This window comes from Lepidochelys kempii, chromosome 2, assembly GCF_965140285.1.
Source record: "Lepidochelys kempii isolate rLepKem1 chromosome 2, rLepKem1.hap1, whole genome shotgun sequence".
In the NCBI taxonomy this organism is placed as follows: domain Eukaryota; kingdom Metazoa; phylum Chordata; order Testudines; family Cheloniidae; genus Lepidochelys; species Lepidochelys kempii.
Genome location: NC_136381.1, coordinates 117,055,699 through 117,082,397, shown reverse-complemented (window position 1 = coordinate 117,082,397; position 26,699 = coordinate 117,055,699). Strand labels below are relative to the sequence as shown.

Here is a 26,699-nt window from a genome sequence, read left to right as displayed (position 1 = left end):
GTGCTGGAGTAGATAAATGTTATGAGAGCATTTTAATCCATGCTGTCACTTTTGCCGTATCTATATGTTGTTGGTGTATCCAATAACTAACAGATTAAAACCTTGGGAAGCTCTCTGGGCCTTGTCTCTGACAAGAAATGGAAAGTTGCAGCTCTCCAACCCTCAAAAACAAAAAAAAACAAATAAGTTGCTCTGCTACTATATTTTTGGAGCGATCATTTATTAAGGGAACTTGGGGTATCTAAAACTGCTTGCCTGACTTAATTCTGTGGTCAAGTTTTGCTGAAACAAAACTTGTTAAGGACTCAATGTAGAAGCTGAAAATATCCCCAGGGCTTACCCAAAATAGTTCCTTCTGGATAAAAGGTCATCCTGCCCTGGATCCTCTTCTGGTTTTAGGACTAGGATGGTGTCAGGGCTCCCTCCCCACTCTGAACTCTAGGGTATGGATGTGGGGACCACATGAAAGACCCCCTAAGCTTATTTCTACCAGCTTAGGTTGAAAACTTCCCCAAAGCACAAATCCGCCAGATTTGAAAGTATCTTCTTTCCCCATTGGTCCTTTTGGACAGGTGCCAACCAGGTTATTTGAGCTTCTTAACCCCTTACAGGTAAGGAGGAATTCTAGGCTACCCTTAGCCGTACGGTTATGACAGATGGTCTGTACCCATCTATTTTAAATGGCATTTTCTGTCTGTTGAAGACAAACTTTCCATAAAATTTGAAGTTTTAATAAAATGTAAATATCAGAAGGTAGGTTTGATACATACTGACTCCTTTCTTGACAGTCTCTGGTGGCTGTTAAAGATTCTGTAGCGTGTTTTGAAAAGAATGATGGGATGACCTAGGTATTTCAACCAAAAAAATTATCCCGTGCAGTGCATACATGTAAAAATCTTGAAACTTAAGTAGAAGAGCAGAATTGCAGGAGCTTTGCTGTGGCAAACTGTTACAAAGACTCCTAGTCAAAGACAGCATTTTTTCTTTTAACCTTTTAGTTAAGAAGGCACTTCATCCATATTGTTTTTCTTCAGTGGCGTTTTCCCCAAACTGCTTGAAAGGGATATAGTCAGTGTGCAATGTCATAACTGCTGCTGTTTTTGTTGTTGGGAGTGATACAATTCTGCCTTCTGAGTAAGACATTTTTTGGAATCCATCCTCCCCACTTTTTGTATGTTTGAGTGTTTTGAGAGCTTGAAAGCAGCTTTCATTTAAAATTTGGGTGTATAAGTTCATTAGTCAGTCAATGAGTGCACTTTGTGAGGTTTACAAAACATTGGTTAAGAAATAAGTGAGACCCACTTACTGTTCCTGAGCATAAACCAGATTTCCTTTTACTTTTTTAAAACATAGGTACATGCATCAGGTACAGATGTGCGTGTGTGCATACACTTAAGGTATTTGCACACAACTTTTGATTCTACAGACCCTCCTTCTGACCTTGCCAAAGCATCCTTTCCCTGCAACCCACCCATGAATTCCTCCAATGTTAATTCTGGTGCTGGATTCCTTCTGATGTGTATTATGTGCATTGTAGGTGCAGTGCATTAAATAGCATACGGCCTCAGAGTATGCGGAGTCTGGATAGAATTTGTACATTCTGATTCCCTATGCAGTCCCGCATTTATTTGTTTTTTAGATAGCGTGTTGAGAAGAAATTTTTTTTAGGCTCTACATAGTTAAACACAGTGACAAACTTTCTGCCTTTTAAAAAGGGGAAGTACAGTGCAAAACCGACCTAAATGCAACATTCAGTTTGACACTTTTTCAGAGCTGCCTAGGCAGTTGTTCTCAACCAGTGGTCTGGGACCCCCTAGGGAGCCGCGAGCAGATTTCAGGGGGGCCGTCAAGCAGGGCCAGTGTTAGACTCGATGGGGCCAAGGGCAGAGAGCTGAATCCTCACTGCATAGGGCTGAAGCCCGGGCCTCTGAGCCCTACCACCTGGGGCTGAAGCCGAAGCCTGAGCAATGTAGCTTTGTGGAGGCTCCTGTGGCCCTAGGCAATTGCCCTGGCTTTTATATGCTGAAAACCAGTTGTTGTGGCACAGGTAGGCCCTGGAGTTTTTATAGCATGTTGGGGTGGGCCTCAGAAAGAAAAAGCCTAAGGGAAAATTCATAGGAATTGGACATTTAAAATTCTAAGGGAGTTTTGAAAAGTTCAACCTATATGCCTTAAAAATATATATGTAATAAATATAATAGGCGATTATCTCACATCATCCATGTACAGATATTTTGCACAAACAAATTAAGGCATTAAAATTAGCAGCATACAAAAGACTATGTGCAATATAGTCAAATTATATTTTCTGTATGAACATCATGAATTACCTGACTTCTGTGCATTTATAATAGATACAGCATTGCATTAGATTCTCCTTTTTTTTTTTAGTTTTAGATCCACTCGTGCACTAGGATGAGTTCTTGCTTAACTCCTGAGAATTTTTGGTTTACATGAAATTAAAACTGGACAGTATTCCTTAAACTGAACTAAATATGGAGGAGTGGGGTCAGTTGGACAAGTCATGTTTGACATGATCTCAAACTCCGTCTTACGATGAATGTAGGATCATTGGCCAATATCAAGGTGCTGTGACATCAGCATATGAGAGAGGATAGACTTGTTCAGCATTTGCAGATGCCCGAATTCTTGAGCACTGCACAGTTAGAACTAATTGCTTCTGTAGTAACAGATGATTTTAATTATAGTTGTAGCAGAAAACTGAGACACAGCACATTTGATTTTCTTTTTAATTTAAAAATGTGTTTTCTTTTCAGTAATATACAGTGTAAGTATAGTGAAAGCATGGACTGGGTGGAGGCTAAAACTATCAACAGGTATGCTCTGAGTAACTGGGTACCACCTATGAAGACTCCAAGTGAGGGACAGGAAAAATTGACAGTTTTGTGAACACCAGTATAGCAGAAAGTGCTAGTACCATACTTAAAACAAACAAACACCTTTTACTTACTATCTCACAGTCCAAGAAAGAACTAACCACTTCTCATACAGATATACAAGACCTGAATTTCTGTGCTTGAAGTGAGCTGTAGCTCATGAAAGCTTATGCTCAAATAATTTTGTTAGTCTCTAAGGTGCCACAAGTCCTCCTGTTCTTTTTGCGGATACAGACTAACACGGCTGGTACTCTGAAACCTGTGCTTGCTTAGTGTTATGTGATTTAAATAAAGCCTCTAAAGGAGTTGCTATGGTCAGTCATGTCCAAGTACGCAACAGTTCAGTGGACCTTAAGAGCTTGAGGGAGATGTCCTGATTACAGGTATGTGATACTCCACTTACTGCCATTGAAATATCACCCTCCTCCTCAATTATTATTGAAGAGCTGTGAAGAAAGTTAACCCAAACACTCATGTTGGAGTCTGATTAGAATCCAGAAAAGCAAGTAAGTTTGAGTTAAGGTTTGTACTCTGTCCTTAGTTGGCTCAATTGTTCTTGAGAACTGAAGCATATACAATAAGCAGCATTATATTTAGGGTGACCAACTGTCCCATTTTTAAAGGGACAGTCCCATTTTTGGGGACTTTTTTTTATATAGGTGCCTATTACCTCCCACCCCTGTCCCGTTTTTTCAGTTTCTATCTGGTCACCCTAATTATATTTGCATATCCAGGCCTCTTCAGTTCTTGAACATGCAAGTGAATCAAGGGCGCTCTAAGTCTACAGCGTGGGTGTGTGGTCTCAGACCCTCTAATTTACGTAAATCTGGTCTTGTTCACTTTAAGACTTTTAGTCTTACACTTTTGTGCACTGCTGACAATGGGTTTGGGTTTCTGGTTAGCATGTGTGTGTAATGGGGAAGATGATCTGGAATACAGGGGAATACCAATTTCATCACAGGCAATAACATAAATCTCCATATAATAGTATGTATTCAGCATAGCTTAGTGCTGCTTTGTTTCCCGTGTCACAGTTCAAACAAGAACATGCTACTTGACATAGTAGATTCTAGTCACCGATCACATGGCTCCTTTTGACCTCTATTTATCTTCATGAGTACCTGCCCAGGAGCAACACCTGCTTTAGGGGTATAGTATTCTGCCTGCTCAGGAAAGTTGCCTACACTCTCCATCTTTAATACAAGACTGCAAGAAAAGATAGAATTCCAGCTCTAGGGATTTAAAAATATCTTTGGGACTTGGAAGCTGTTTGTTGTTTGCTTTAATCCCAGCATTAGAGGATTTTTCTGTAGACCTAACATTTTAAGGACAAATGGCAATATGCCATGTTGCAGATTTTTAACGAGATGGAACAGGTGAGGAAATAGATTAATATACCAAGTGGTAAAAATGCGGGCCATTGGGGAGGTTTATGAGGAATGTTCTCTGCGTGTTGGAATACATCCTCTGTGTTGGAGGAGGGGGTGAGGAATGTGTACAAAAATCTATATTATTGCAATACCTAATGTATAGGGCTTCTCCGTCGACATAGCTACCGCCTCTCAGGGAGGTGGAGTACCTATGCCAGTGGGAGAAGCTTTCCCGTCAGCGTAGGTAGTGTCTTCACTAAACGCTACAGCAGTGCAGCTGCAGTGCTGTAAGTGTAGATACAGGCCCTAAGAGAATAAGGAGGAAAACCTTTGTCCTTGTCTTAAACCTGTGTTTTTTGTACTGGCTGTAGTTCCACCTTAACACATGTCTAGCTTTAACTCCCCCACCTTGCAATATATAAGCTGCCCAACCTGTTCTGGTTTAGCATGCTGGAACTAGCAAACATCAGAATATAGGCACTCATTGTCAGCTTCTCCTTTCTTTAAAAAAAGGCCATTCATTAGCAATAAATTGTTTCCTAAAAACAGAAGAAGACTGGAGACAAAAAACAGCATTTGGATTCTTGAAACAGCAGCAGTCTGATCCTGGCATGCTCGTTTTCCCACTATGCTACTTGTCTGCATGTTACACCTAATACATAGGTGGCTGGCTTTCAGTATGGGGAAGATGCCTATTTATATAAACTGACAGTATCATTATATATTAAGTAGCTGGGTTGTACTTGGAATACAAATATCGCTTTGTCTTCCGTTAGGGGATCAACTGGTATTCTTCCCAGTCCAAGCTGAGAGAATAAGCTCTCGTGGGGCCTTATCCATAGCCTGTTGAAGACTCTCATTGATTGCAATGAGCTCTGGATCAGGTCTATGTCCAGTGACTCCTCTGACCAAACTCTCCAGTACGTCTAGACTTGAGAAAGCTGACCTGGGAAGAGGAAGACAGGCAACCCTCCCTGCTGTTTTAAAATAGAGGCACCTGTATTATTTTGGCAGGTGACACCTCTTCAGTGACAAACTTGAAACATGAGTAAGGCTATGTTTTAGTGACGGACATTTTTAGTAAAAGTCATGGACAGGTCACTGGCAATAAACAAAAATTCACCGCCCGTGACCTGTCCATGACTTGTACTATATACCCCTAACTAAAACTTGGGCCAGGGGTGCTCTGAGGAGGTAAAAGGCCAAGGGGGAGCATGGGGGGAGGGGGGGAGGGTTTGCGGGGCTGGCAGGCTCCCTACCCAGCTCTGCGCAGCTCCCCAGAACCAGCCAGCATGTCCCTGCAGCTCCTTTCAAAGGGTTGGAAGGCTGGGAGGCTCCGTGTGCTGCCCTGGCCACCTGCCACTAGCGCTGGCTCCACAGCTCCCATTGGCTGGGAACCGCAGCCAGTGGGAGCTGCGGAGGTGGTGCCTGCAGGCAGGGACAGTGCACAGAGCCCCCAGGCCCCTCCACCTAGGACAGGGGTGGGCAAACTTTTTGACCTGAGGGCCACATCAGGGTTCCAAAACTGTCTGGAGGCCCAGTGTAGTGTATTAAATTGCTCCCAGTAGGAATGTGCTAGTTACGGTGTAGTAGTTACGGCTGCCAGTCCTGGTGCTCCATAAGTAGCACATTCCTATGGGGAGCAATTTAATACACTACACACCGGCGGCTCTTGCAGCCCAGAGTCTGGCGGCACGGCGAGCTGAGGCTACAGGAGAGGGGCCGGGGGCTATTCTCAGCTACCCCCCTGGACAGACATGCAGCCTTTAATGATGAGACGTATCAGTAGTCCACATCTGCACTGGCTGCCTCGAAGTTCATAGCCCTAGAACAGAAGTTCCCAAATTGTGCTTGGTGTTCCACAGTGCAGTGTCTGGTGGCCCATAGAGAGCAGGCTAATTTTGTGGTGCTGGCACTCCTGTTTCCAGCTGCTAAATTTTATTAAAAGACATCTAAGAAATTCATTAAATATTTTCTTAACATTACTCTCCCACACAGGCAATTGTGGTTACCACAAGGATGCTATGGGATCACACATGAGAGAAATAGGTGGGCCACAGCGTCAGGTGTGGGAGGGGAGGTGGTCTACAAGAAATTCCTCTATTAGGATGTGGTCTGCAGTGTGGAGGGAAAAGGTTTGAGAATCTCCGCATAGAGTTGATTTGTTTCCCATCCTCCTCAACAGTCATTGATTTATACCACTGACATGATAGGGCAGAGATCTTGTTTTGTCTAGAATGTGGTTTTGTAATATAGTGCATTTTCCTTGGGATTTTTTTAAAAATGTTATTCCCTTTGTAAAGCACCTTCAGCGTTTGTGAGAACTGTGTTTCTTTCCTGTGCCATAGGACATAACAAGTTGTTCTGTGATGTTTGCCATTAGCGATACTCAATGGCAAAATGCTAGAGGGCCGTGAATGGAGTAGGCTATGTCTGATTCTGGACATAGTTGCTCATCATGTTGCGGTTTTTTTAATGAATAAAAATATATCTCCGATTTCTTCACCATGTTTTATTTTTAAGGGGGATAAAACTTTTTTTTTTAACTTGCAGTGCTCTGTATTTGTGCTGAAATTAAAGCTGCTTTAATTGTTCTCTCCTTAAAGCTATTTTTAATGGGAATGTCTTAAGACATTGAATAGAAACATCCAAATTTGTGGGTTAGTGGCTAGGCTTATGTGCATATGTGGTTAATAAACACAGCACAAATAGGGATTTCTTACAAAGCTTGCAGAATTAGAGGGCCCTGTTAAAGTGTCATGAGTTTAACTCTGCCTCTCAGTAAGCAGAGTTTCTTTTATCTACAAAGTCACCATATGTCATTTGTCATTGTTAATGTGGTGCAGCCTGAATCACTGCACGGTGCCTCGAAGCCAATTAGGTGGGGCTGCGTTGGGAAGCTCACACTGAATTTCCACCATCTCTCTCTCTCTCTGCTTATGCATAGCGTGATTACAATTGCAAATGAACCTCTTCCCCTTTGGGAAAACTGACTTTAAAAGCATGTACAGGGCAGGCTGCCACTATTGAATCACTTCACTGTTGCAGCAGCATCAGGCATGTAGTTTTGGAATAGTTGCCTCCTTTTTTCTTTCCTTTTTTTTTTTTTCCTGAGGTGTTATGACAACACTTTGGTGGAGAGCAGGGATAATGTCAAGCAAAGATGGGAGTGCATTTGTATCCGTCTAAACCTGTTTGAACTTGCTGACTTCAGTATAGCAAGTTAGTTGTTTAGATATTTGTTGATACAACATATACGGTTTGCTTTACAGAAATAGTACTTTTCCACTTATTGTTTTGTAGATCTCTCTCTCACGCACACATTTCTGCTATTTTTTTTATTGGCAAAACAAAATATTCTTCTCTTGGGTAAAACTACTAAAATATAAGCGTGTGTGTGGCTGTGTATCTTACACTCTAGCTATAATGTGTATTGGCAGACTTCAGAAAGCTTTATGTTGTATGGCATTGACTACAATTCACAGGCTTCACTGGTGTCTCCATCAAGGAATTTATTTACCAGAATTGGAAATTAATCATGAGCAGCTTTTGCAAACGTCGAGCTTTCAGATAGACTTGATAGTTCTTCTAAACCATGAGAAATATTATCATAATGATTATATTTGCAATGGTGTTGTGGGGTTTCTTTGTTTTTGCTTTTGCTTTGCTCTGTTAAAGTTCTGTGCTGGAGATAGAGCTGTCCTGGGGGCGGGGGGGTGGCCCAAGACTGTGGAATGTACTCCACCAGGAAATAAGGACCATCACAAACCTCCCCACCTCCTGCTTTAGGTGCAAGGCACATTTCTTTCTCCTTGCCTTTTCTAACACACAGATACCTCAGTGTGTGTGTTTTGCGTGCACACGCAATGCAAAATAAAACATTCAGCTGCACGCATTTCTCCCCCTCGGGAGAGGATGAGAGAACAAACCCATGACAGATGTTAGCCATACTGCTTAATGCACTTTGGAAGTCACTCTGATACTGCAGTGATGAGTGCACTATAAGAATCTAGATAGAATAGAATAGATAATTGTCATTTATTGTTTGTATTATTGTACTATCCAGGAGCCCTAGTCGTGAATGAGGACTGCATTGTGCTAGTATGTACAAACATAGAGCAAAACGACACCAAAGAATAGACTTTAGCCTTAGATATACCACCACCCTGCATAGGACTCTTTCATCAGTGGCCTTTAAACCACTTTGAGAATCTGGAACTGGACACATCCTGATGAGCCTTTTTTTGGCCTGGCAGTCTTGCCAGTGTTTATAAGCGGTGTTTAAACTAAGGTTTTCCCTTGCCCATTAGGCCCCGATCCTGCAATGAGCTCCATGCTGGAGGACTCTGCCACTTGCTTGGAGTCCTGTTAAGTTCAGCAATACTTCATCTGGGTGAAGGGCTCCCCCTGGACAGAGTTCAGAGCAGGATCAATCAGAGGGTTGTACTTCAAAGTAAACCAATAGCCCAGTGTTTAAAAAAACAAAAAAACATAAATGAAATACCCTACGTATTTATAGCCGTGGTTAACTGCTCTGAACTTAGAGAGAGCAAGTGCTTCTAACATAACTCTTCCCTGACCTGTTCGCCACACCCAACTCTTCTGCTGAGGTCACTTTGCTCCAGTGTATTGTGTTAGGTTTCTTATTAGCTTCGCCGCCGTAGCCACACTCAGTTCTCTCACTGTTAGTTGCTCCTTGCTGATTCTAGCCATTAATCATTCAGCACCATGTGAATACTTCAAATAAAAGCAAAAATCTCGGCACTGACATTTTTCTTCGGTGTTTGGTTGGTAGAGTTTTCACAAGGTGGTTGAGGTTTTAGTGTTTTGGGAGGATCTGAATAGCAACTGTTGTCATCGATAAGCTGTTAAGAAAAACAAAACAAAAACCCTTCCAAATACCAGTCATGTTTCATTTCAGAATTAGCTGCATCTTTCTGATCCAGTGATTACAGCTGACAGTGTTGAATGAATCAGACTCTGCTAAGTAGTGGCTGCTTATAATTATTAGGACTGAACATATATTGTCAATACAGATTGATGACTTTGTTTTGACAAACAAATAACTGGAGGTTTAACTCCGGTACATAGTGTTACTGTACTTTGGAGTTAAGCTCTAGTCATCTTCACAACAAGGCTTTGGGGGAGGGCTAGCAGTCTTTGTATTGACTGATGACTCCTGAAAACACTGCTGCTCAAACCCATTTTGTATTTGTTTGGGATTTTCCCCTTCTTGCTTCAAATGACAGAAATGAGCCTGTACAATGAAATGTTTTTGTCTTTTATAGTTTTTAGGACACTTGGATAAAGTTAGAACTGTCAGGCAGAATGAAATAATAGCACAGGCATTCTGAGCTGGAAATGTGTCAGAATAGGTCCTGGTTTTGATATGAAGGGCATTAAAGTTGGCACTCTATTGCTCTTGAGCCACTTTCCATCCCAGGGAAGGACAAGAGCACAATGGGCCAAAACCTGGCCTGTCTTAAATCTTTAGCACTTCATTTGAATTTAATGTGGTTGTGCAGGATTGAAATCAGGGTGAAACTGGCCTTTTAAAAAATATAATTGTATTTTGAATTGTAAATATTTACTCTGTTGTGGAATATTGAAAGTATGTGGTTTTGATTTTGTTTTGGTAAATTTATTAACATAAACTAAAATAATAATGCACTGAAGGTAGTTAGGGAAGAGAATTATCAGAATAAGTAGCAGACCATACTTAACAGTAATTTTTTCAGCTACATTGAGGTCAGAGCAGCTGAACCTACTGCCCATCTGACCAGCTTACATCTCCACAGAATGCTGAGCTTACTAGATTGGTAGATGTTGAAGAGTGTTTTGCTTTGAAGAATAATTTCTATGATATAGGTGGTAGCTTATGAAAGAAGCCATTTTCACCGTTGCTGTTTTTATTCTCACTCTAATTGATTACCAGAATATCTAGATGGCTATAAATACTGCAATAATATATGGTGGTTTTACACTTGTTGTTTTCAGATAGATGTCAGATATATGGGTACCATCCATTTCTTTTTGAGGTCAGGTTGTGGTCCAGCATTCAGAAATCAAATGAGGGGAGAAAAGGCCTCTCGCAGTGCAGTGGGATGTACGGTAAATAGAGTGGTAAAGTGAAGAAAGCTATAGAGAAGTGGTACAGAAAAATGTGTGGACTGTGAAACCTGGACGTGATACTGGCAAACAATCACTCTCTGGATTGGTAATGGCCAGTTTTACTTTCCTTCATTGTTTCCAGAGCAGTGAGGGAAATGGTGTCCTGCCTATACACTTGCTAACGCTGTGCTCAGCAATTAATCAGGGGATTTTTGAGCCTGGAACTTTCTCAACCATCTCTCACTGAAAGTGCCTCCTGGCTTTCCTGTGGATTTGCTGTTCTTAAAGCAGTGTCCCTTTGGGTGCGCCTCGTGAGGATGTGTGTGCACCTGTGCATTTTTGACTAGTGATTTTTGTCAGCTGTATCTGCAGGTCCACAGCTGTGCGCTAGACACCCCTGTGCACCCATCACCACTGCAATTCCATCTCAGCCACTTGCAGCTTGAGATGGAGCATTGTGCTGTCCATTTAGCTAGCCATCCGGCTTGCTACACCTGTCGCTCATTTATTCTTTATTTAATAGATTTTATTACATCCTGTTATTTTGCACAGTTTGTGCTTTTGAGGGTATGGGATTCTCCTTCCCCTTTAATTCTTTGCTGGATGTGGGCCTTTATTGGTTTTTCTTGGGCTTTGACCAACAGCCTTGAGTTCAGGTTACACCCAAGACCCCAGGCTCCAAACCTTGCCAGACCTGCACTAGGTCTTTTCCCCACGGCAACAGAAATTGAAGCTGCCTTCTCCACTGCCTTGGGGAGTCTCACATCCCCACGAAGGGCTAGTCTACACTGGCAACGCTAAGGTGCTGCCGCGTCAGTACCTTAACGTGGCTTGTGTGGTCACGGCAGAGTGCTGGGAGAGAGCTCTCCCAGTGCTCTAAAAACGTCACCCCCATGAGAGGCGTAGCTACCAGCGCTGGGAGCACTGTTTATGCTGGCGCTTTGCAGCGCTGAAACTTGCTGCATTCAGGGGAGTGTTTTTTCACACCCCTGAGCGAGAAAGTTGCAGCGCTGTAAATTGCCAGCGTAGACAAGCCCTAACTGTAAGATCTGCTCCAGTTTCAAGAGCAGATCTAAGAAATTGAGGGAAGACAAGGTAATGGAGTGCCCTCTGAGTCACCCCCTATACATCAGATCTGCGAGCCACCACTGCTCCAGTGGTAGACGAAGATCCTGAGGGCCCTGTAGCACCACCCAGGCCTTCTAAGAAGAAAAGACCCGATAGTCTGGAATGGGATAAGAAAAGGGAAAAGTCATCCCCTCCGTCTGGGTCTCAGAAGCCATGGGCAAAGAAGCTGCACACTGAGATACCTCCCAGAGTAGCACCAACATCGACACCAGACTCGGTGCCTTTGAAACAGGGAGCTCTAGAGTCAACAAAAAATCTTTGTCATGCACCTTTTGTTCTTCAGTACCGTCTCCATTGCTACCTGACATATTGACTCCTGAGGATCCCTATCCGGGGTCCCCAGTAGCTTCCAGAGGTCTGTTCCACAGGGACCTTTGCACCCTGGGAGAGCCTGAATCTTCACTTTTTTTCTTCTTCTTCCTTTTTTGACCCATTAGTCAAGGGTCATGAGCTACCTTCCTCTCCAGCTCTTACACTGCACCTCTCCCCTCTGCCTCCTTTATGGGGATAATCTCTCCCATTGTCCACCTTCCTGGGAGCTCATCACCTCAGGGACATGGATCCTGGAGGCGATTTCTTAGATTATTCCATTCAGTTCAGCTCTCTACCAGCCCCAACCCTTGGGACTGCTTTCAATGAAGCTGTTCCATGATCTGTACTGAATCTGCCTATTCAGCACCCTTCTCCATGATGGAGGTACTGCTCAAGAGTCACCTGATGTGGAGCACCCATAGGAACACTGCTCAAAGAAGAAGAGGTTATTTACCTTGTACAAGTAACTGGAGTTCAAGACATATCACCCTGTGTGTGCTTAACTACCTGCCCTCCTTCCCCTTTGCCTTGGAGTCTCTTGTTAGACTTTGGGGGTTGAGAAGGAACTGGAGTGGTGGTGGGTCTGCCCCCTGCCTGTGTACCCTCCTGTCAGAGTGTGACGGTGTGTAGGGCCCACGCATGAACCTGCAGACAAAAATCTCCGATCAAGAGTGGACTGGCGCGCATGCAGACACACACGTCTTGACGTAGAGCACTCAGAGGGGCACCCATCTTGAAGAACTTCAGTTACTGTACAAGGTAAGTAACCTCCCTTTCCTTTGGTCAGCCTTGGACCAGCCTATCCCAACTGACAAGCAGTCCTGCTCATGCCACAGAAGTAAAAGAAGAGGGACTTTAACCCCAGGCACTGGTCAGAGGCCACAGTCATCACCTTTTTATTCCATTGTTCCCCCAATCCTCTTTAAAGGATGTTCCTGGCTCTTGTGGGGGTATTAAAATCTTCAGAGAGCTTGTCTTTTGAACACACACAACCTCTGCATTGTCTTCACTTCTCCCTGGCACTTTAAACAGCACCCTTTCTAAAGGTCAGATCATGACCAATAAGAACCACTGATGCAAGTTTTTCTCAGGAGTTACCTCTGTGACATACTCAGAGGTAGAACAAAAAAACCCAAAACACTTCAAAAATAGTAAAACCCAGAGAGATTCGCTTTTTTCACTCTTTCTTCAGTAGTAGCAGTGCTGGATTACTCACACGTTACTCTCCTGAAACCATATATTGTGGATCAGAGTAGAGCTGAAGATAGAGAAAGAAAAGCAGCCTTTTTGTGCCACGTCGTCTTGATCTGAATGTTTATCCATGTGATCATCAGAGTTCAGTTGCCTGTAGATGGGGGATGGCAGGTAAGAGACTGAGCCTGGGGGAGAAGAAGATGACACCGATAGAGGGTAGGGAGTTAAAATGCACTAAAACTGTTGAAAAACACCTATGTGGCTAGAGGGTTGACTAATAAGATTGTGGCATTATCAGATATTCTTGACTCACCTGTGGAATTTTGGGAGGAAAAAGGGAGGGCAGTTCTTGCACACAAACTTGATGCAAAAACTTGGTTGAGCAAGATATCTGCATTTTTTACATAGCATTTCTTAAAGCTTTCAAGTTAGAGATGGAACCAGACCTTTTAAGATCAAGTCCATTCCCCTTTCCATGCCAGATTATTTCCTACACCTCTTCTGGTGTTTTGTCTGGTCTCGTTTTAAAAATTCCAAGTAGGTGTCCATCACTTCCCATAGTAGATTATTTCATAGACTGATAATTCTCAGTACTTGGAAGTTTTTCCTGCTAGTCCATTTAAATTTTCACTTCCTTAATGTCATCCCATTAGCCCTAGTTACACCCTCTTGTTCCACCCTGTGCAATTCCCAAGTGTATGTGTGTGCATGTACATACTCAGGCTACCTACCTAAAGCATAGTTTTGAGAGTGCCTGTGTGAAGTACCATATTTCTCTTGGGGATGTCTGGGCCAGATCCACGGTTGGTGTAAATTCACTTAGCTACATTGACATCATTAAAGCAATACCCGCAGCTGAGAATCTGGCCCCAGGAGTGCTGGAACAATCTGTATAGTGGGGAGGCTGAGAACCATTGAACCAAACTGTAAACCCTGTATATGACAGAACCCACTTCAAGCCAGGGCGTGCAGCAGTACTCCCAGCAGCCCTAGTTCCAGCATCTATGTCTGGCCCTCAATTTTTGCTGCACTATCTACCCCTAAAAGAGGCCAATTTAGAGCTGCTTGGTACATTTCTAAAGGAGGATACAGCAACACAAATATTAGTCTGTTTTCAGAGTTAAGAAACTTTAAATGAATGAAGCTTAGATCTGGTCTACACTAAAATTTAAGTCAACATAGCTTAGGCACTCAGGGCTGTGAAAAATCCACACTCCAGTGTGGTAGCTATGCTGACCTAACTCCTGGTGTAGGTGCAGCCAGAGCAACAGAAGAAACCTTCCATTGATTTAGCTATCCTTGCTTGGGGACGTGGTATTTCTACAGCAGTGGAAAAACTCCTTCCGTCACTGTAGTCTGCATGTACCCTGCAGGTAGCTATGCTGCCATAGCCCTCAGAGTGCAGATGTGCCATAGTGAAGGGACTATATTTCAAAAATAAATAAATAAAAGGTGGTGGATGCAATCTGACATCTGTTACAGTTCAGCATATGTCAAATGATACTGTTTTCTGAAGGCAGACTGAACTCAGTCATGTCCCTGCTGCAAGGTAAAGGAGATGATGAAGATTGTGTCTGTCCTTTGTACTGGTCTGCTTTCTCTTCCTGCTTATCTTGGGTGGTTGTTCTAGTAATCCTCTTTCTCTCCACCCACAATTCAATGCAGTGAAACCTGTTTAACCTGTCAAAGAATAAATCTGCTCCTTGTACTGTAGGGGCAGATTGTGAATTTATTTGAGAACTTGGAACCTGCTTCTTTGTTTTTTTTTAAATGATTCCCCACAGAGAGCTATCAGGGTCTGACACGTTTGACCTATTCAGTAAAAGTCAAAGGTGCAGTCCGGGTGTCTTCCTGTTGATGGCTCAGTAGTTTAGGACTGCTTCACTTCAAACATGCAAAATTAAAACATGAACAGACTATAACATTCTGTGCTATTGGAACTGATTTTCCTCTCACTTGCACTCACGTAAACCAAAAATTGTTCCATTGACACTAAACAGGTGTAAAAATAGCATGAGAAGAGAATCTGGCCCTCAGGAATATTCTGCATGTGTAGCTACTAATGGGAATTATGCATGCTTCTCAGGGATAGAACAGAATCTTTAAGCTGGGGTTTTTCATATTTTCTTTTATAGTGTAGAATTTTTCCTGGGAGAGAGAGAGAGCGAGAGTGTGAGTGTGTGTGTGTGTGGCACTGGCCAAATAATATTAGCTATGCGTCAGTCATGCTGCCAAAAGGTTAAATATGCTGTCCTAATATATGTGTGTGTAACACAAATATCTGTATCTCACTTTCAGACTTGCCTATTAACTGGAAAACTATCTTAAAAAAAAAAAAAGTCCCATACCTCTTCCAGCCTTTACCTTGCAAATGAATTGAATACTAAAATATTCGCTTCTTTTTTCCCCTGTTGCTTTTTCCAAGCTTATCTTCAACTATTGCATAAAATAATGAACAAATGGTTCAGTTCTACTTCTGTGCTTCTGTATGAACATAACTTACTGTTCTTTATCCTATAAATTTATCATCTGTAGAAAGATCTGGGGTTGGCTTGGTTGGAGCAGGGAACTAGAGCAATGCCTTCCCAAAAAAAAAAAAAGAGAAACCTGGCTGGGGGAGATCTGACTGGCCTCAGTGCACCTAGGCATCTTGCCTATAGACTTTATTGTTGTCTCAGTTTTTTTTTTTAAAACAAGCTGTTCCAGAATAATGAAAAGAATGACTGAATTTACTAGACTCTGCAGATCTGGAGAATCTGTTTCAAATATTTGCCATAAATATGAGCTAAGAATAGGACATTTATGTACTCAGTTGGGGGCAATTGCATGCCCTAAAGAAGGGACAGCACATAGTTGCTTATCTGTCTGAGGTACAATTTGGGTCCTTGGGTTTACTTCCCCATGCTCCAGTGGAGTCTTTTATTTATCTTCCCTCGTACAGTTCCGAGCGCTGGCTAGTATAGTTTGTGGGGAAGGAGGCTGTGCAGAGTCACGGCTTTGCCCACTCTCTGCTCTCCTGTGTAGCTGCTTCCTCTTTCCTGTATTGTAGCTGGTGGAAGGGGGCAAAGCAAAGGAGCACCTTACACCCTCTGTGTAGGTGCAAAGAAGAAGCCATAATCTTGCCCTGGGGGGCCAGATCCTATGAAGAGTGTAGTCTTCCTGATTTCATTTGGGAATTCAAAGCGGTCAGCACCTTGCAAGATCATTTTTGATCTTGCACCTGTTTTACATCAATGTAATTCGATTGACTAAACATGGAGTTACTTCTGATTTTACCCCACTTTAAGCAAGATCAAGACCGTGTGTGTGTGTGTTTTCAAGGTTCAGATGTTGTGAAAAGGAAATAAGCATGTAAAACATGTTGGGTCAGATTCATCCCATTTGGCTTTAATTGAGTTGCAGAAGCGGTCAGTTTGATTTGTTATGTTATCTTCACATGTCATGCACCTGGCATCTAAAAGTAACATTAATTTAAAATGTTGGGTGATTCACATGTAGCCAGTCTTCAAAATCATTGATTGTGTTTCAAGCCAGCCAGTTGCAGGAACATATAAGGTTTGCCTAGAAGATTGTAAACTTTGTCACAATTGAACACAATTGTGCATAATAAAGTTAAATGGCGCAGTAAGGGAGCGAGGTGCCCAAATCCCATTGGAAAATTCCAGTCTTAATTACCAGTGTAGACCAGGACAAATTGCCTTTTAGTATCATATCTGGAAATAGTGACTTAAACCAGTAGGGGTAAAATTTCCAAATATGCCCCAGTGACTTACGAGCTGAAGTTGCTATAAACGTTAAATGAGACCTAGGCACATAAGTCAGTTAGGTGATTTTTGAATTTTTTTCCCAAAAGCCCATGCATAAATAAAAGGTTTAGTACAATGTAAGCCAAGACTATTTGTTTTTAAAAGAAACGCTTTTATAAGTGGTATAATATTTCCTGTAACTGAACATACCTGGGTTTGTTCAGTGGGTTTTTTACTTATTTATACTATCTTTTATGATCTAACGATGCTTAGTCTTTTTCATCCAAGGGTGTCTCAGCACCTCATAAAGGTGGATGAGCATGATTTCCATATTACAGATGGGGAAACTGAGGCACAGATTGCTCAAGTGATTTGGCCAAGGTGACCTGAGTTAATGGCCTGCGTTTCCTTCCACATGTTATATAACAAGGCCTTGGTTAACCTGAAAAATCTATTTAACTTTCATTGGGGGAACCCAACTCTACATTTTATAAATTAGTATCTATAAATACATGATTATTTTCAACTTTGAAATGCATCCATACTTTTTATAAACCAATCCTTTTCAGTAAAATACAGACCACTTCTGCTGCTTTGTAATATATTCATGTTTCATACAATTTTTTGGGGGGGTGATATGGCGGTTTATAAGCGTGCCTGGTACAGTTAGCAGGGTTGCAAGATACATAGAACAAGACTGACCTTGTTTTATAAATTTTAAGCTATAAAAATCAAACCCTGGGGACTTCATATTTTCATAAATGTATAGGACATGTTCTCAAGTTTTGTGATGCTTCCTTAAGCCGTGTGATTTCCATTTTCAGCTGATGTACGTTCTGGCATAGGAAAGAAGGGTTCTTGTCATCTAGCATGAATTAATTTTAAGCGCCCCATCTTGCAAACACTTACTGTAATGAGACTGCTCGTGCACTCGGTAGTAAGCATTTGTAGGATCAGGCCCTACATTATGTGTTGCTTGAAAAACACGATCCAGTTTATGGGAGTTGTTTATTACTTGAAGTCAAATATTTGGAATGGTATTTGGATTAAAACTATGCTGAATTTCAGAATCCTGATCTGGGTGCTGAAAGGCTGTCTTCCTCCCTCTCCTACTTAGACACATGAAGATTCACGAGAAGGATCCAAACAGCACTGCAAGTACAACTCCTCCATCTCCTCTGAAGCGCAGACGATTATCCTGTAAGAGGAAACTTAGTCATGAGCCTGAGACAGACAGAGAGGAACGAACCCCCGCAAAAAAGGTTCTTTACAATGCATGTTGCAGAATCTGTTCCTGACAACCGTTTTCCCCATTTCAATTTCCTAACCTCTCATATCTGATATTTACCTAATTGTGCATGAAAGAACCTATCCAGAAAACACTGTCAAGTTAAAATCATATATATTTTTAAAACACAGATGTTCTTACCTGTGTTGTTAACATCTTAGATTATTCAAATTGAAAGAGTTTCAACATCTCTTTTTACATTTCACTATTTAAGCTGTTTTTCCTTTTTGTATTTCAATTTGGACAATGAAAATTAGACTGGGGGAGGGGGGAATAAATTACCCATTTAGGTTGAAACTCAGTCTGATGTGTGGAGGATTGTGTTATTTTTTTGATAAACCTAACAGTCTTGGAAGGCCTTTAAAGCTCAAGTCACTAATATTTACTTTCAATCTTGACAACCGTTTAAATTTTTTCTCTGGAAAATTTATAGTCGGTTTGTAGTCCATTTCACATTGAGGTTCTCCCATACTAACATACTGCTGCAGTATTTATCCTTCAAACACTCCAAAGAAATATTTATTAATTTGAAAAAAAATAAGTTGCCATTGGCATTTTTTAATAAACTATTTCTATTGGGCTTGAGTTTCATAACAGCTTGTTTATACAAAACATAAATTCAATACCAAATTTAACTTGACAGTGGCCCTTTATACTCTTTAGGCTAGCAGTAACTCAATGTAGACATCTCTTGTTTCTGTGCGTTCTTTTTTTCCTGTAATTAGAAGATGTCTATAGAAAACATGAACAATTTTACTGCTCTTCTCTGGATCACTTGAGTTAGAGGCTGGCAGTGATTCATTGGCATAAATAACCTAGGCTGACAGCCTGGTTTGTGATGGGGGAGGGGTAATGATGCTAGTTAAATGGTCAGCAGAGTTGAACATCTCACGTGCACATTTTCTTCCCTGTTAAAGTTGTTTATGAATTGTTTAGTTCTCATAAGCAATGACGATCTGAGGTGATGCAGCTGTACCTTCTAAAGGACTAGTTAACATTTAGCTGATGTATCTTGTTGATCCGGCAGCGCTCTGTCTCTCTCTGGAGTGAGTCATTTTCAGTAGCCTGTAGCAAAGTCATGGGCTGGTACATTGTGACAGAAAGGCTCTGCCTGGATTGCATGTTTGGCTCACTGAGTGTAGTCCTTGTGACGGGCGTTTTCATCTCTCCGAAGGTTGTCGAGGAGGCTCAGTCCAGTGAAGTGGAGAAGAAGGCTGAGGAGGAAGTTTATCGTTGTCCAGTGTGTTTCAAAGAATTTGTATGCAAGTATGGGCTGGAGACCCATATGGAGACCCATCCAGATACCTCACTGAGGTAAGAAATAGGCCTGGACATGCTCCCTGTCACCAGAGGACTGTGTGGGAGGTTCCATTCCACCTTTTACACTGTTAACGGACTCCATTTGTGGCTTTGAACATGTTGCTTAACCTTTCTGCCCCACGTTCCCCATCTGTAAATGAGGAGTAATACAGTTTGTCTCACAGGGGTGCTGTGATGCTTAATTGGAAAAAACCATGAATTTTGGGGGGAGGGGCGGGAAAGCTGTCAAAAATCAAATTTTTGATGAAAAGCTTAATCTAACTGGAAGTTCGGAAAATTTCGACCAGCTTTATGTACAGAGTGTTTTGAAGATGAAAACCAGTTATAAGTGTTAATTACTAACTGACTCCCCTCTTTTAGGGGTGGGGGAAAGAAGAAGGAATGGATGGAGAGGATGGTTATAGTAACCAGTCATGCAGAAATGATTTTTGCTTTAAATAAGGGCAGGGGAGTTCCCATGTATAAGAAGCGATCTTACCAAAAATGTACACTTTTATGCTTTACCTTCTGAAATGTGAAGTATCAGATAGTGGTTTAAGGAAGAAAAATTTACAGTTAAACAATGTTTTTTAGATGTCATTTCATTTGGTTCAGAAGGTATAATTTTTTGTCTGAGTGATTGCTGTGACATTTCCTGTTTTTATAACAGAAAAAGGTAAATCCAAATGCATGAAGACCTAAATAACACAGATTTCAAGTCTGGTTTAAATACTTGGAAATTAAATATCTCCCATTGAAGAGCAGCAATAAATCACTCATGTACAGAGTTGGACACCTTTGTTGACTTGACTCTTCACCCTTCTGAAAAGATTTCTATTTCTGAGGATTTGTTTTCCTACTGGATGGTGCAGGGCAGGGTTGGAGTGTGGGAGTCTGTTGGAATGAGGCTGCTCTTTGTGACTTATCCACATAAGGATAAAAGGTGTGTCTGTAAAATGTTTTAACACTTTCTAAAATGCTAGCACTTATAGCTCACCTTGGCCAGCTAACCTTGAAATGCAGCAAGCTAACATGTTTTAAAAACCCACCTTTCATCCTAGTCTAGACAAGCCCCAGGGCATTATTTGCCCTGGGCTGGCCCAATATAGCAGACTGGTCCCCCATGAAGTATTAGGTTTTAATCAAATTAGAGATTTTTAATAAAAAAAGGGGGGGGGGGAAGGGCAATGGATATGATAGCCACTGCAACTGGTTGTGCTGTCACTGCAGTGCAGGGAAGCAAAAGATCCTCACTTTTATTTGTCTTCTTGCGTTAAAAACAAAAATCCTTAAATTAGGCCTCCTCTACACTGGGAGTTTGTGCTGGTTGCGGCTATCCGTGTCCTGCCACAATGTAGCTGCAGCGGTGCGTACTTGTCCTAGTCTAGACAAGGACAAGCATGGTGTACCCTGCCTGAAACCCAGTGATACTTTACCAGTATAAACCATGGGCTTGGCTACACTTATATTTTATAGCGCTCTAACTTGCTGGCTCAGGGGTGTGAAAAATCACCCCCCTCAGTGCAGCAAGTCAGGGCGCGTTAAAGCGCTAGTGTAAACAGACTTCGAGTGCTGGGAGCTAATCCCTTCCTGGAGGTGGATTACCAGGAGCGCAGGGAAACCTCTCTCCCAGCTCTCGCGCGTGACCACACTCACACTTCAAAGCGCTGCCGCGGAAGCACTTTGAAGTTTCCAGTGTAGCCATGCCCCATGGCTTCCTTGTCTATTCATGGGGTTTGTACCAAAGCAGCTGTGTCAGTGACTGGCCATCGATTATTGGAATTGGAGAAATTTCCCAATAGTTGACTAAGTGTTTTGTTTGTTTTTAAAATTTCCCACATGGTCTGATTTTTTTTCAGTGTGTGTGTTTATTATTGTAAGACTGTTCTGTCTTCCACACACATACAAATGCTGTGAGGCCGAGTGCACTAACCTTTTCCCACCATCTAGGTCACCAATGTAGCTCTCCCCGTGGATTCAGAGGCATAAACACGGTACAGGAAAAATGTTCCTGGTGGTTTTTAATCACCATATCGTGTAGATGTAGCACTGCACTGGTGGTAGCTGCAGCAGGTCATTTTTCAGAAAGGTTCTTGTGTAAACAGCCTCTCTCACACACTTCTGCTTGTCAGAATCAGGAAAGGGAGCACTGCCCAGTGGTTTGTAGCCTCTGGGTCAGTATATGAGACTCTGTAATTTACAGGGTGGGCCTTTACCCTTCCCTTCTTGTCAAATGAACAACTTTACATCAGAGGGCTAGCTGTTTGAAATGAAAGAAAAAGACACAGGACATTGTCTTCCTGAGTGCTGCTTGTTTATGCAAAGCCTCAGAGCTGTGAGTACCTCATTGTTTACTTACAGCAGAATAAACAATACTTAATCCATTGATTATGTGAGCAGGGTTCCTTTTGGGAGAGTACCTTTTGGTTATGTAAAATCTTAAGTCCTGCATCTTTGTCTGATAATTATGGTAAGAACTGCTCTACCCTTTGGGCAATAAATAGAGCCCTTTGTTATGCTAACAATTGGCTTGAGGTACTGCAGCTCCTTCATGGAATTAACCTCTCTGGGTAGCCTCTCATCCCATTGAACTCTCTGGAAGCCACACCCTAATTAGCAACATTAGTTGGATAGAGCAACATTGTCTCACTGTCTTGCAGTGACCATTATCAGTGGGAGGTGGCACAACAGTGCTGTTTTTATCCTCTTTCTCCCCTGCTTGGGTTATTTAAAGAAGCCAGTGATTTCTCTGCAGGGCTCCAGCTATTTTGGTGAGTTTGTATCCTAGCGTTGATATAATTAGCTGAGCTGAGAAATGCTATGCAGCCAACAGGGAAAAGGAGAAATCTCACACAGAGGCTTACTTCTGTGGAATCTTTTGTGGCTCCCTCCTGTTGTCAAAAATGGAAAAATACCTGTAAATGTCACCTGATGGACCACTCACAACTGCATCAGCAGCACCAGCAAAACTCAAGAAGTATGAGACATGAGGATTTCCTGAGGAGAAACCTCTAGAGGCAGTGTGTGAGGTTTCTCTTCTTTCCCTTGGCAAGTACAATGGAAGAGGCTTAAAGTAAAATCTGTGAGGGTTTTTTTTTTTTTTAAAGTACGTACACCAAAAATCTCTTCACTTGGTTTTACTCTAACCAAAGGTTACCCTTTTTCCCCCCGCCCCAGCTATCTTCACTTCTCTCTGTACCCGTGATTGAAAGGGCTTTTAATTTTTCCTCCCTCACAGCTTCAGGGGGACACAATGACATTTTTCCCTACCCTAAACACTCTTTGCTCTTCAGAACAGAGACGAGGGAGGGGCTAATCATTCTGCAGGCCAGCTTTTAACACCTATCAAAAGCCTTCTAGACACATTTTAAAATAAATATATATTTTTATTTAATTACAGCAACTGCAAGAAGAGCTCATGTGGCTTCAGATGTGTTGGCCTGCATCTTAACGAGCCTTCAGAGAGCTTTTCTGTTGGGTTAAAAACTAGTTTAACTGAGCTGACTTGATTGAAAAATGTACTCTTTTGGGCCATTCAAGACGGTGCCTTTAAATGCACGATCCTAAACTCTTAACTTCTGTACAGGAGCCCAGCAAATTGATAAAATAGAAATGCCATTATGTGGAACATATTGCCCACCCTTGGGTTATCAGCGGGGTTGTGAACTTTAGATCCATTGTAAAGACATTTACCACTTGAGCTAATGGAGTAACTGGTAACTGTAGAAGGCTCTTAGATGAAATCTTACAAACTTCTGTTAAGCATGTCCGAGCAGTGATTTTTTTTTAAATTATTTTTATTAGGCTTATAACTGAACCAAATTTGGGTAGATTTTCAGAAAGGTAGTGAAGGCACCCTTGGGCAATACATCCCATGCCAAATTTTAAATGCCATGGAAATGCTAGAGCTTCTCAACAAAACAGTTGTGAGCTCTTATTAACATAGGGGGAAAACTGACATCTTCCCAAACTTCATTTTCAGAATCAGCTGATCCATTTTTCTAAAGCTTTTCACAAAAAATTTCAGCTGGAGGCAGACCCTAGGCATGGAAAATTTCAGACCAAACAATGAAAGTTTCGTAAAGTTATAAGCAACTGAAAATTGGGTCTTAATACTTTCCATTTTAGGCAAATCTAACTTTAGGTGGTGTTCCCAGCACTGTCTAAGCAGAATAATTACTTGAACTTTAGTGTTCAAATGATGGAATCCTGGTGTTATATGACATCACATACGAGGAACAAGTCAGTTCCTGTATCCCAGAGATGGGCTCCTGCTTGCAGTTCAGGTCAGGCTGAGTTTGTTACATTTTCTGGCAACACCTGTTGTAGGTGGCAGGATGCTGCACAGAGAGGCTGCATTAGGCCTCAATCCTGCAAAAGCTTATAGAAGTGCTTAACTTTAAGCATGTGAGGAGTCCGATTGAAGTCATGCCACGGTGAAAGGGCCTTTGTGCTTGTATTCAAAATTATACTTGATAAATAAAGTAATGACACTTTTTAAAAGTATCTAGAATATTTCACATTTACAGCAGTATATTTCTGTCCTTTGTTATGATAGTTCCTTTAATCAGCAACCAAGAGAGAAACTAGCCAGGAGACTGAATTGTAGGATTTTCTTAAAGTGCACTGAAATTATTTTAGAAAACAACAAAAAAGACTCATTTAAGATCACAAATCATTTATATTTATCTAGGATATATCTGTAGACTTAAAAATGACAAAATAAATACATTTGAAAACAAAATGCTGATGAAAATAATTTACTTATTTGCCAAGACCCAAAGTTCTGTGTTTGTCTGCTTACATGACGACACTGCCACTTGAAGTAGCATGTAATACCAGAGAGGCGTGCTCTGTGTAATACTATAAAATTTCATACCTGTTTTCTAGTACCAGTGCAAGCATAAATCAGGTCCAAGCCTTTTCAGCACATTGTAAATCTGAAAATCGCTTTCATGACACTGTGCTGAATAATCTTGAGCCCAACATACACAAGGACATACACTATTGCCAAGTGCTGGAGGAAAGGTATGAAATATTCCAGCATAGATGCCCCCACAGACTCCTTACTTCTGGTTTTGGCAAATTAAGAACCCTGCCATTTCACCTTTGTAATTATAGTCATCATTTTAAATTGTATTAGTGAGGATAGTTTACCCAGCCTAGTCTAGTAACTGCTACTAGACAAAAGGGGTCAGTTGCATGACATTGTCAATTTAATTCACTGGCATCCTGTTCTGTCACAAGAGCTCCTTGCTTTGAGAGTTTAAACAATGTCCTGCTGTTAGAAACAACAAACCAGATTTGGATGTCATTTACACCATTTTAAATCCAGAGTAACTCCAATGAGCTGATTTGAGTCACCCACATGATTGAGATCAGAGTGTGGCTTCATACTGGTAAGTCCTATAAGCTCTCAAAGAAACTGCGGAATCACCTGATCAACATCCTCTACAGCAAACAGGGAAAGATTAAGAATGAGCTCTCAAAAATGGATACTCTCATAAAAAAACAACCTTCCACACAAACTTCCTCATGGCTGGATTTTACTAAAACTGGACAAGCCATTTACAACGCACACTTTGCTTCTCTACAAAAGAAAAAGGACACTAAACTTTCTAAACTACTACATGCTACAAGGGGCCACAGCAATGGTTCCCTCAACCCACCTAGCAATATTGTTAACCTATCCAACTATACTCTCAGCCCAGCAGAAGCAGCTGTCCTATCTCGGGGCCTCTCCTTCTGCCTCTCCACCCCCATGAACATGATACAGTTCTGTGGTGACCTAGAATCCTATTTTTGACGTCTCCGACTCAAGGAATATTTCCAAAATACCTCTGAACAACATACTAATCCACAGAGGCCTCCCTACCAACACTACAAAAAGAAGGATTCTAGGTGGACTCCTCCTGAAGGTCGAAACAGCAGACTGGACTTCTACATAAAGTGCTTCCGCCGACGTGCACGGGCTGAAATTGTGGAAAAGCAGCATCACTTGCCCCATAACCTCAGCCGTGCGGAACGCGATGCCATTCACAGCCTCAGAAACAACTCTGACATCATAATCAAAAAGGCTGACAAAGGAGGTGCTGTTGTCATCATGAATAGGTCGGAATATGAACAAGAGGCTGCTCGGCAGCTCTCCAACACCACTTTCTACAAGCCATTATCCTATGATCCCACTGAGAGTTACCAAAAGCAACTACAGCATTTGCTCAAGAAACTTCCTGAAAAAGCACAAGATCAAATCCGCACAGACGCACCCCTGGAACCCCGTCCTGGGATATTCTATCTATTACCCAAGATCCATAAACCTGGAAATCCTGGGCGCCCCATCATCTCAGGCATTGGCACCCTGACAGCAGGATTGTCTGGCTATGTAGACTCCCTCCTCAGGCCCTACGCTACCAGCACTCCCAGCTACCTTCGAGACACCACTGACTTCCTGAGGAAACTTCAATCCATCGGTGATCTTCCTGATAACACCATCCTGGCCACTATGGATGTAGAAGCCCTCTACACCAACATTCCACACAAAGATGGACTACAAGCCGTCAAGAACACTATCCCCGATAATGTCACGGCTAACCTGGTGGCTGAACTTCGTGACTTTGTCCTTACCCATAACTACTTCACATTTGGGGACAATGTATACCTTCAGATCAGCGGCACTGCTATGGGTACCCGCATGGCCCCACAGTATGCCCACATTTTTATGGCTGATTTAGAACAATGCTTCCTCAGCTCTCGTCCCCTAAAGCCCCTACTCTACTTGCGCTATATTGATGACATCTTCATCATCTGGACCCATGGAAAAGAAGCCCTTGAGGAATTCCACCATGATTTCAACAACTTCCATCCCACCATCAACCTCAGCCTGGTCCAGTCCACACAAGAGATCCACTTCCTGGACACTACAGTGCTCATAAACAATGGTCACATAAACACCACCCTATACCGGAAACCTACTGACCGCTATTCCTACCTACATGCCTCCAGCTTTCACCCTGACCACACCACACGATCCATCGTCTACAGCCAAGCTCTGCGATACAACCGCATTTGCTCCAACCCCTCAGACAGAGACAAACACCTACAAGATCTCTGTCAAGCTTTCTTACAACTACAATACCCACCTGCGGAAGTGAAGAAACAGATTGATAGAGCCAGAAGAGTTCCCAGAAGTTCCCTACTACAGGACAGGCCTAACAAAGAAAATAACAGAAGGCCACTAGCCGTCACCTTCAGCCCCCAACTAAAACCCCTCCAACGCATTATTAAGGATCTACAACCTATCCTGAAGGATGACCCAACACTCTCACAAATCTTGGGAGACAGGCCAGTCCTTGCC

At 42.1% G+C, this 26,699-nt stretch overlaps 1 protein-coding gene across 16 annotated transcripts in view; it reads left to right on the top strand.

Annotated features, from left to right (window-relative positions):
• The window catches only part of RREB1 (ras responsive element binding protein 1), a 140,603-nt gene that overhangs the window by 77,838 nt on the left and 36,066 nt on the right, over nucleotides 1–26,699 (top strand). For all 16 annotated transcript variants that reach the window (XM_073332104.2, XM_073332105.2, XM_073332118.2 and 13 more), the window contains 2 exons: nucleotides 17,876–18,020; nucleotides 19,221–19,360. In XM_073332104.2, coding sequence (XP_073188205.2) covers nucleotides 17,876–18,020; nucleotides 19,221–19,360 — 285 coding nt within the window. The remainder of the gene's footprint in view (nucleotides 1–17,875; nucleotides 18,021–19,220; nucleotides 19,361–26,699) is intronic.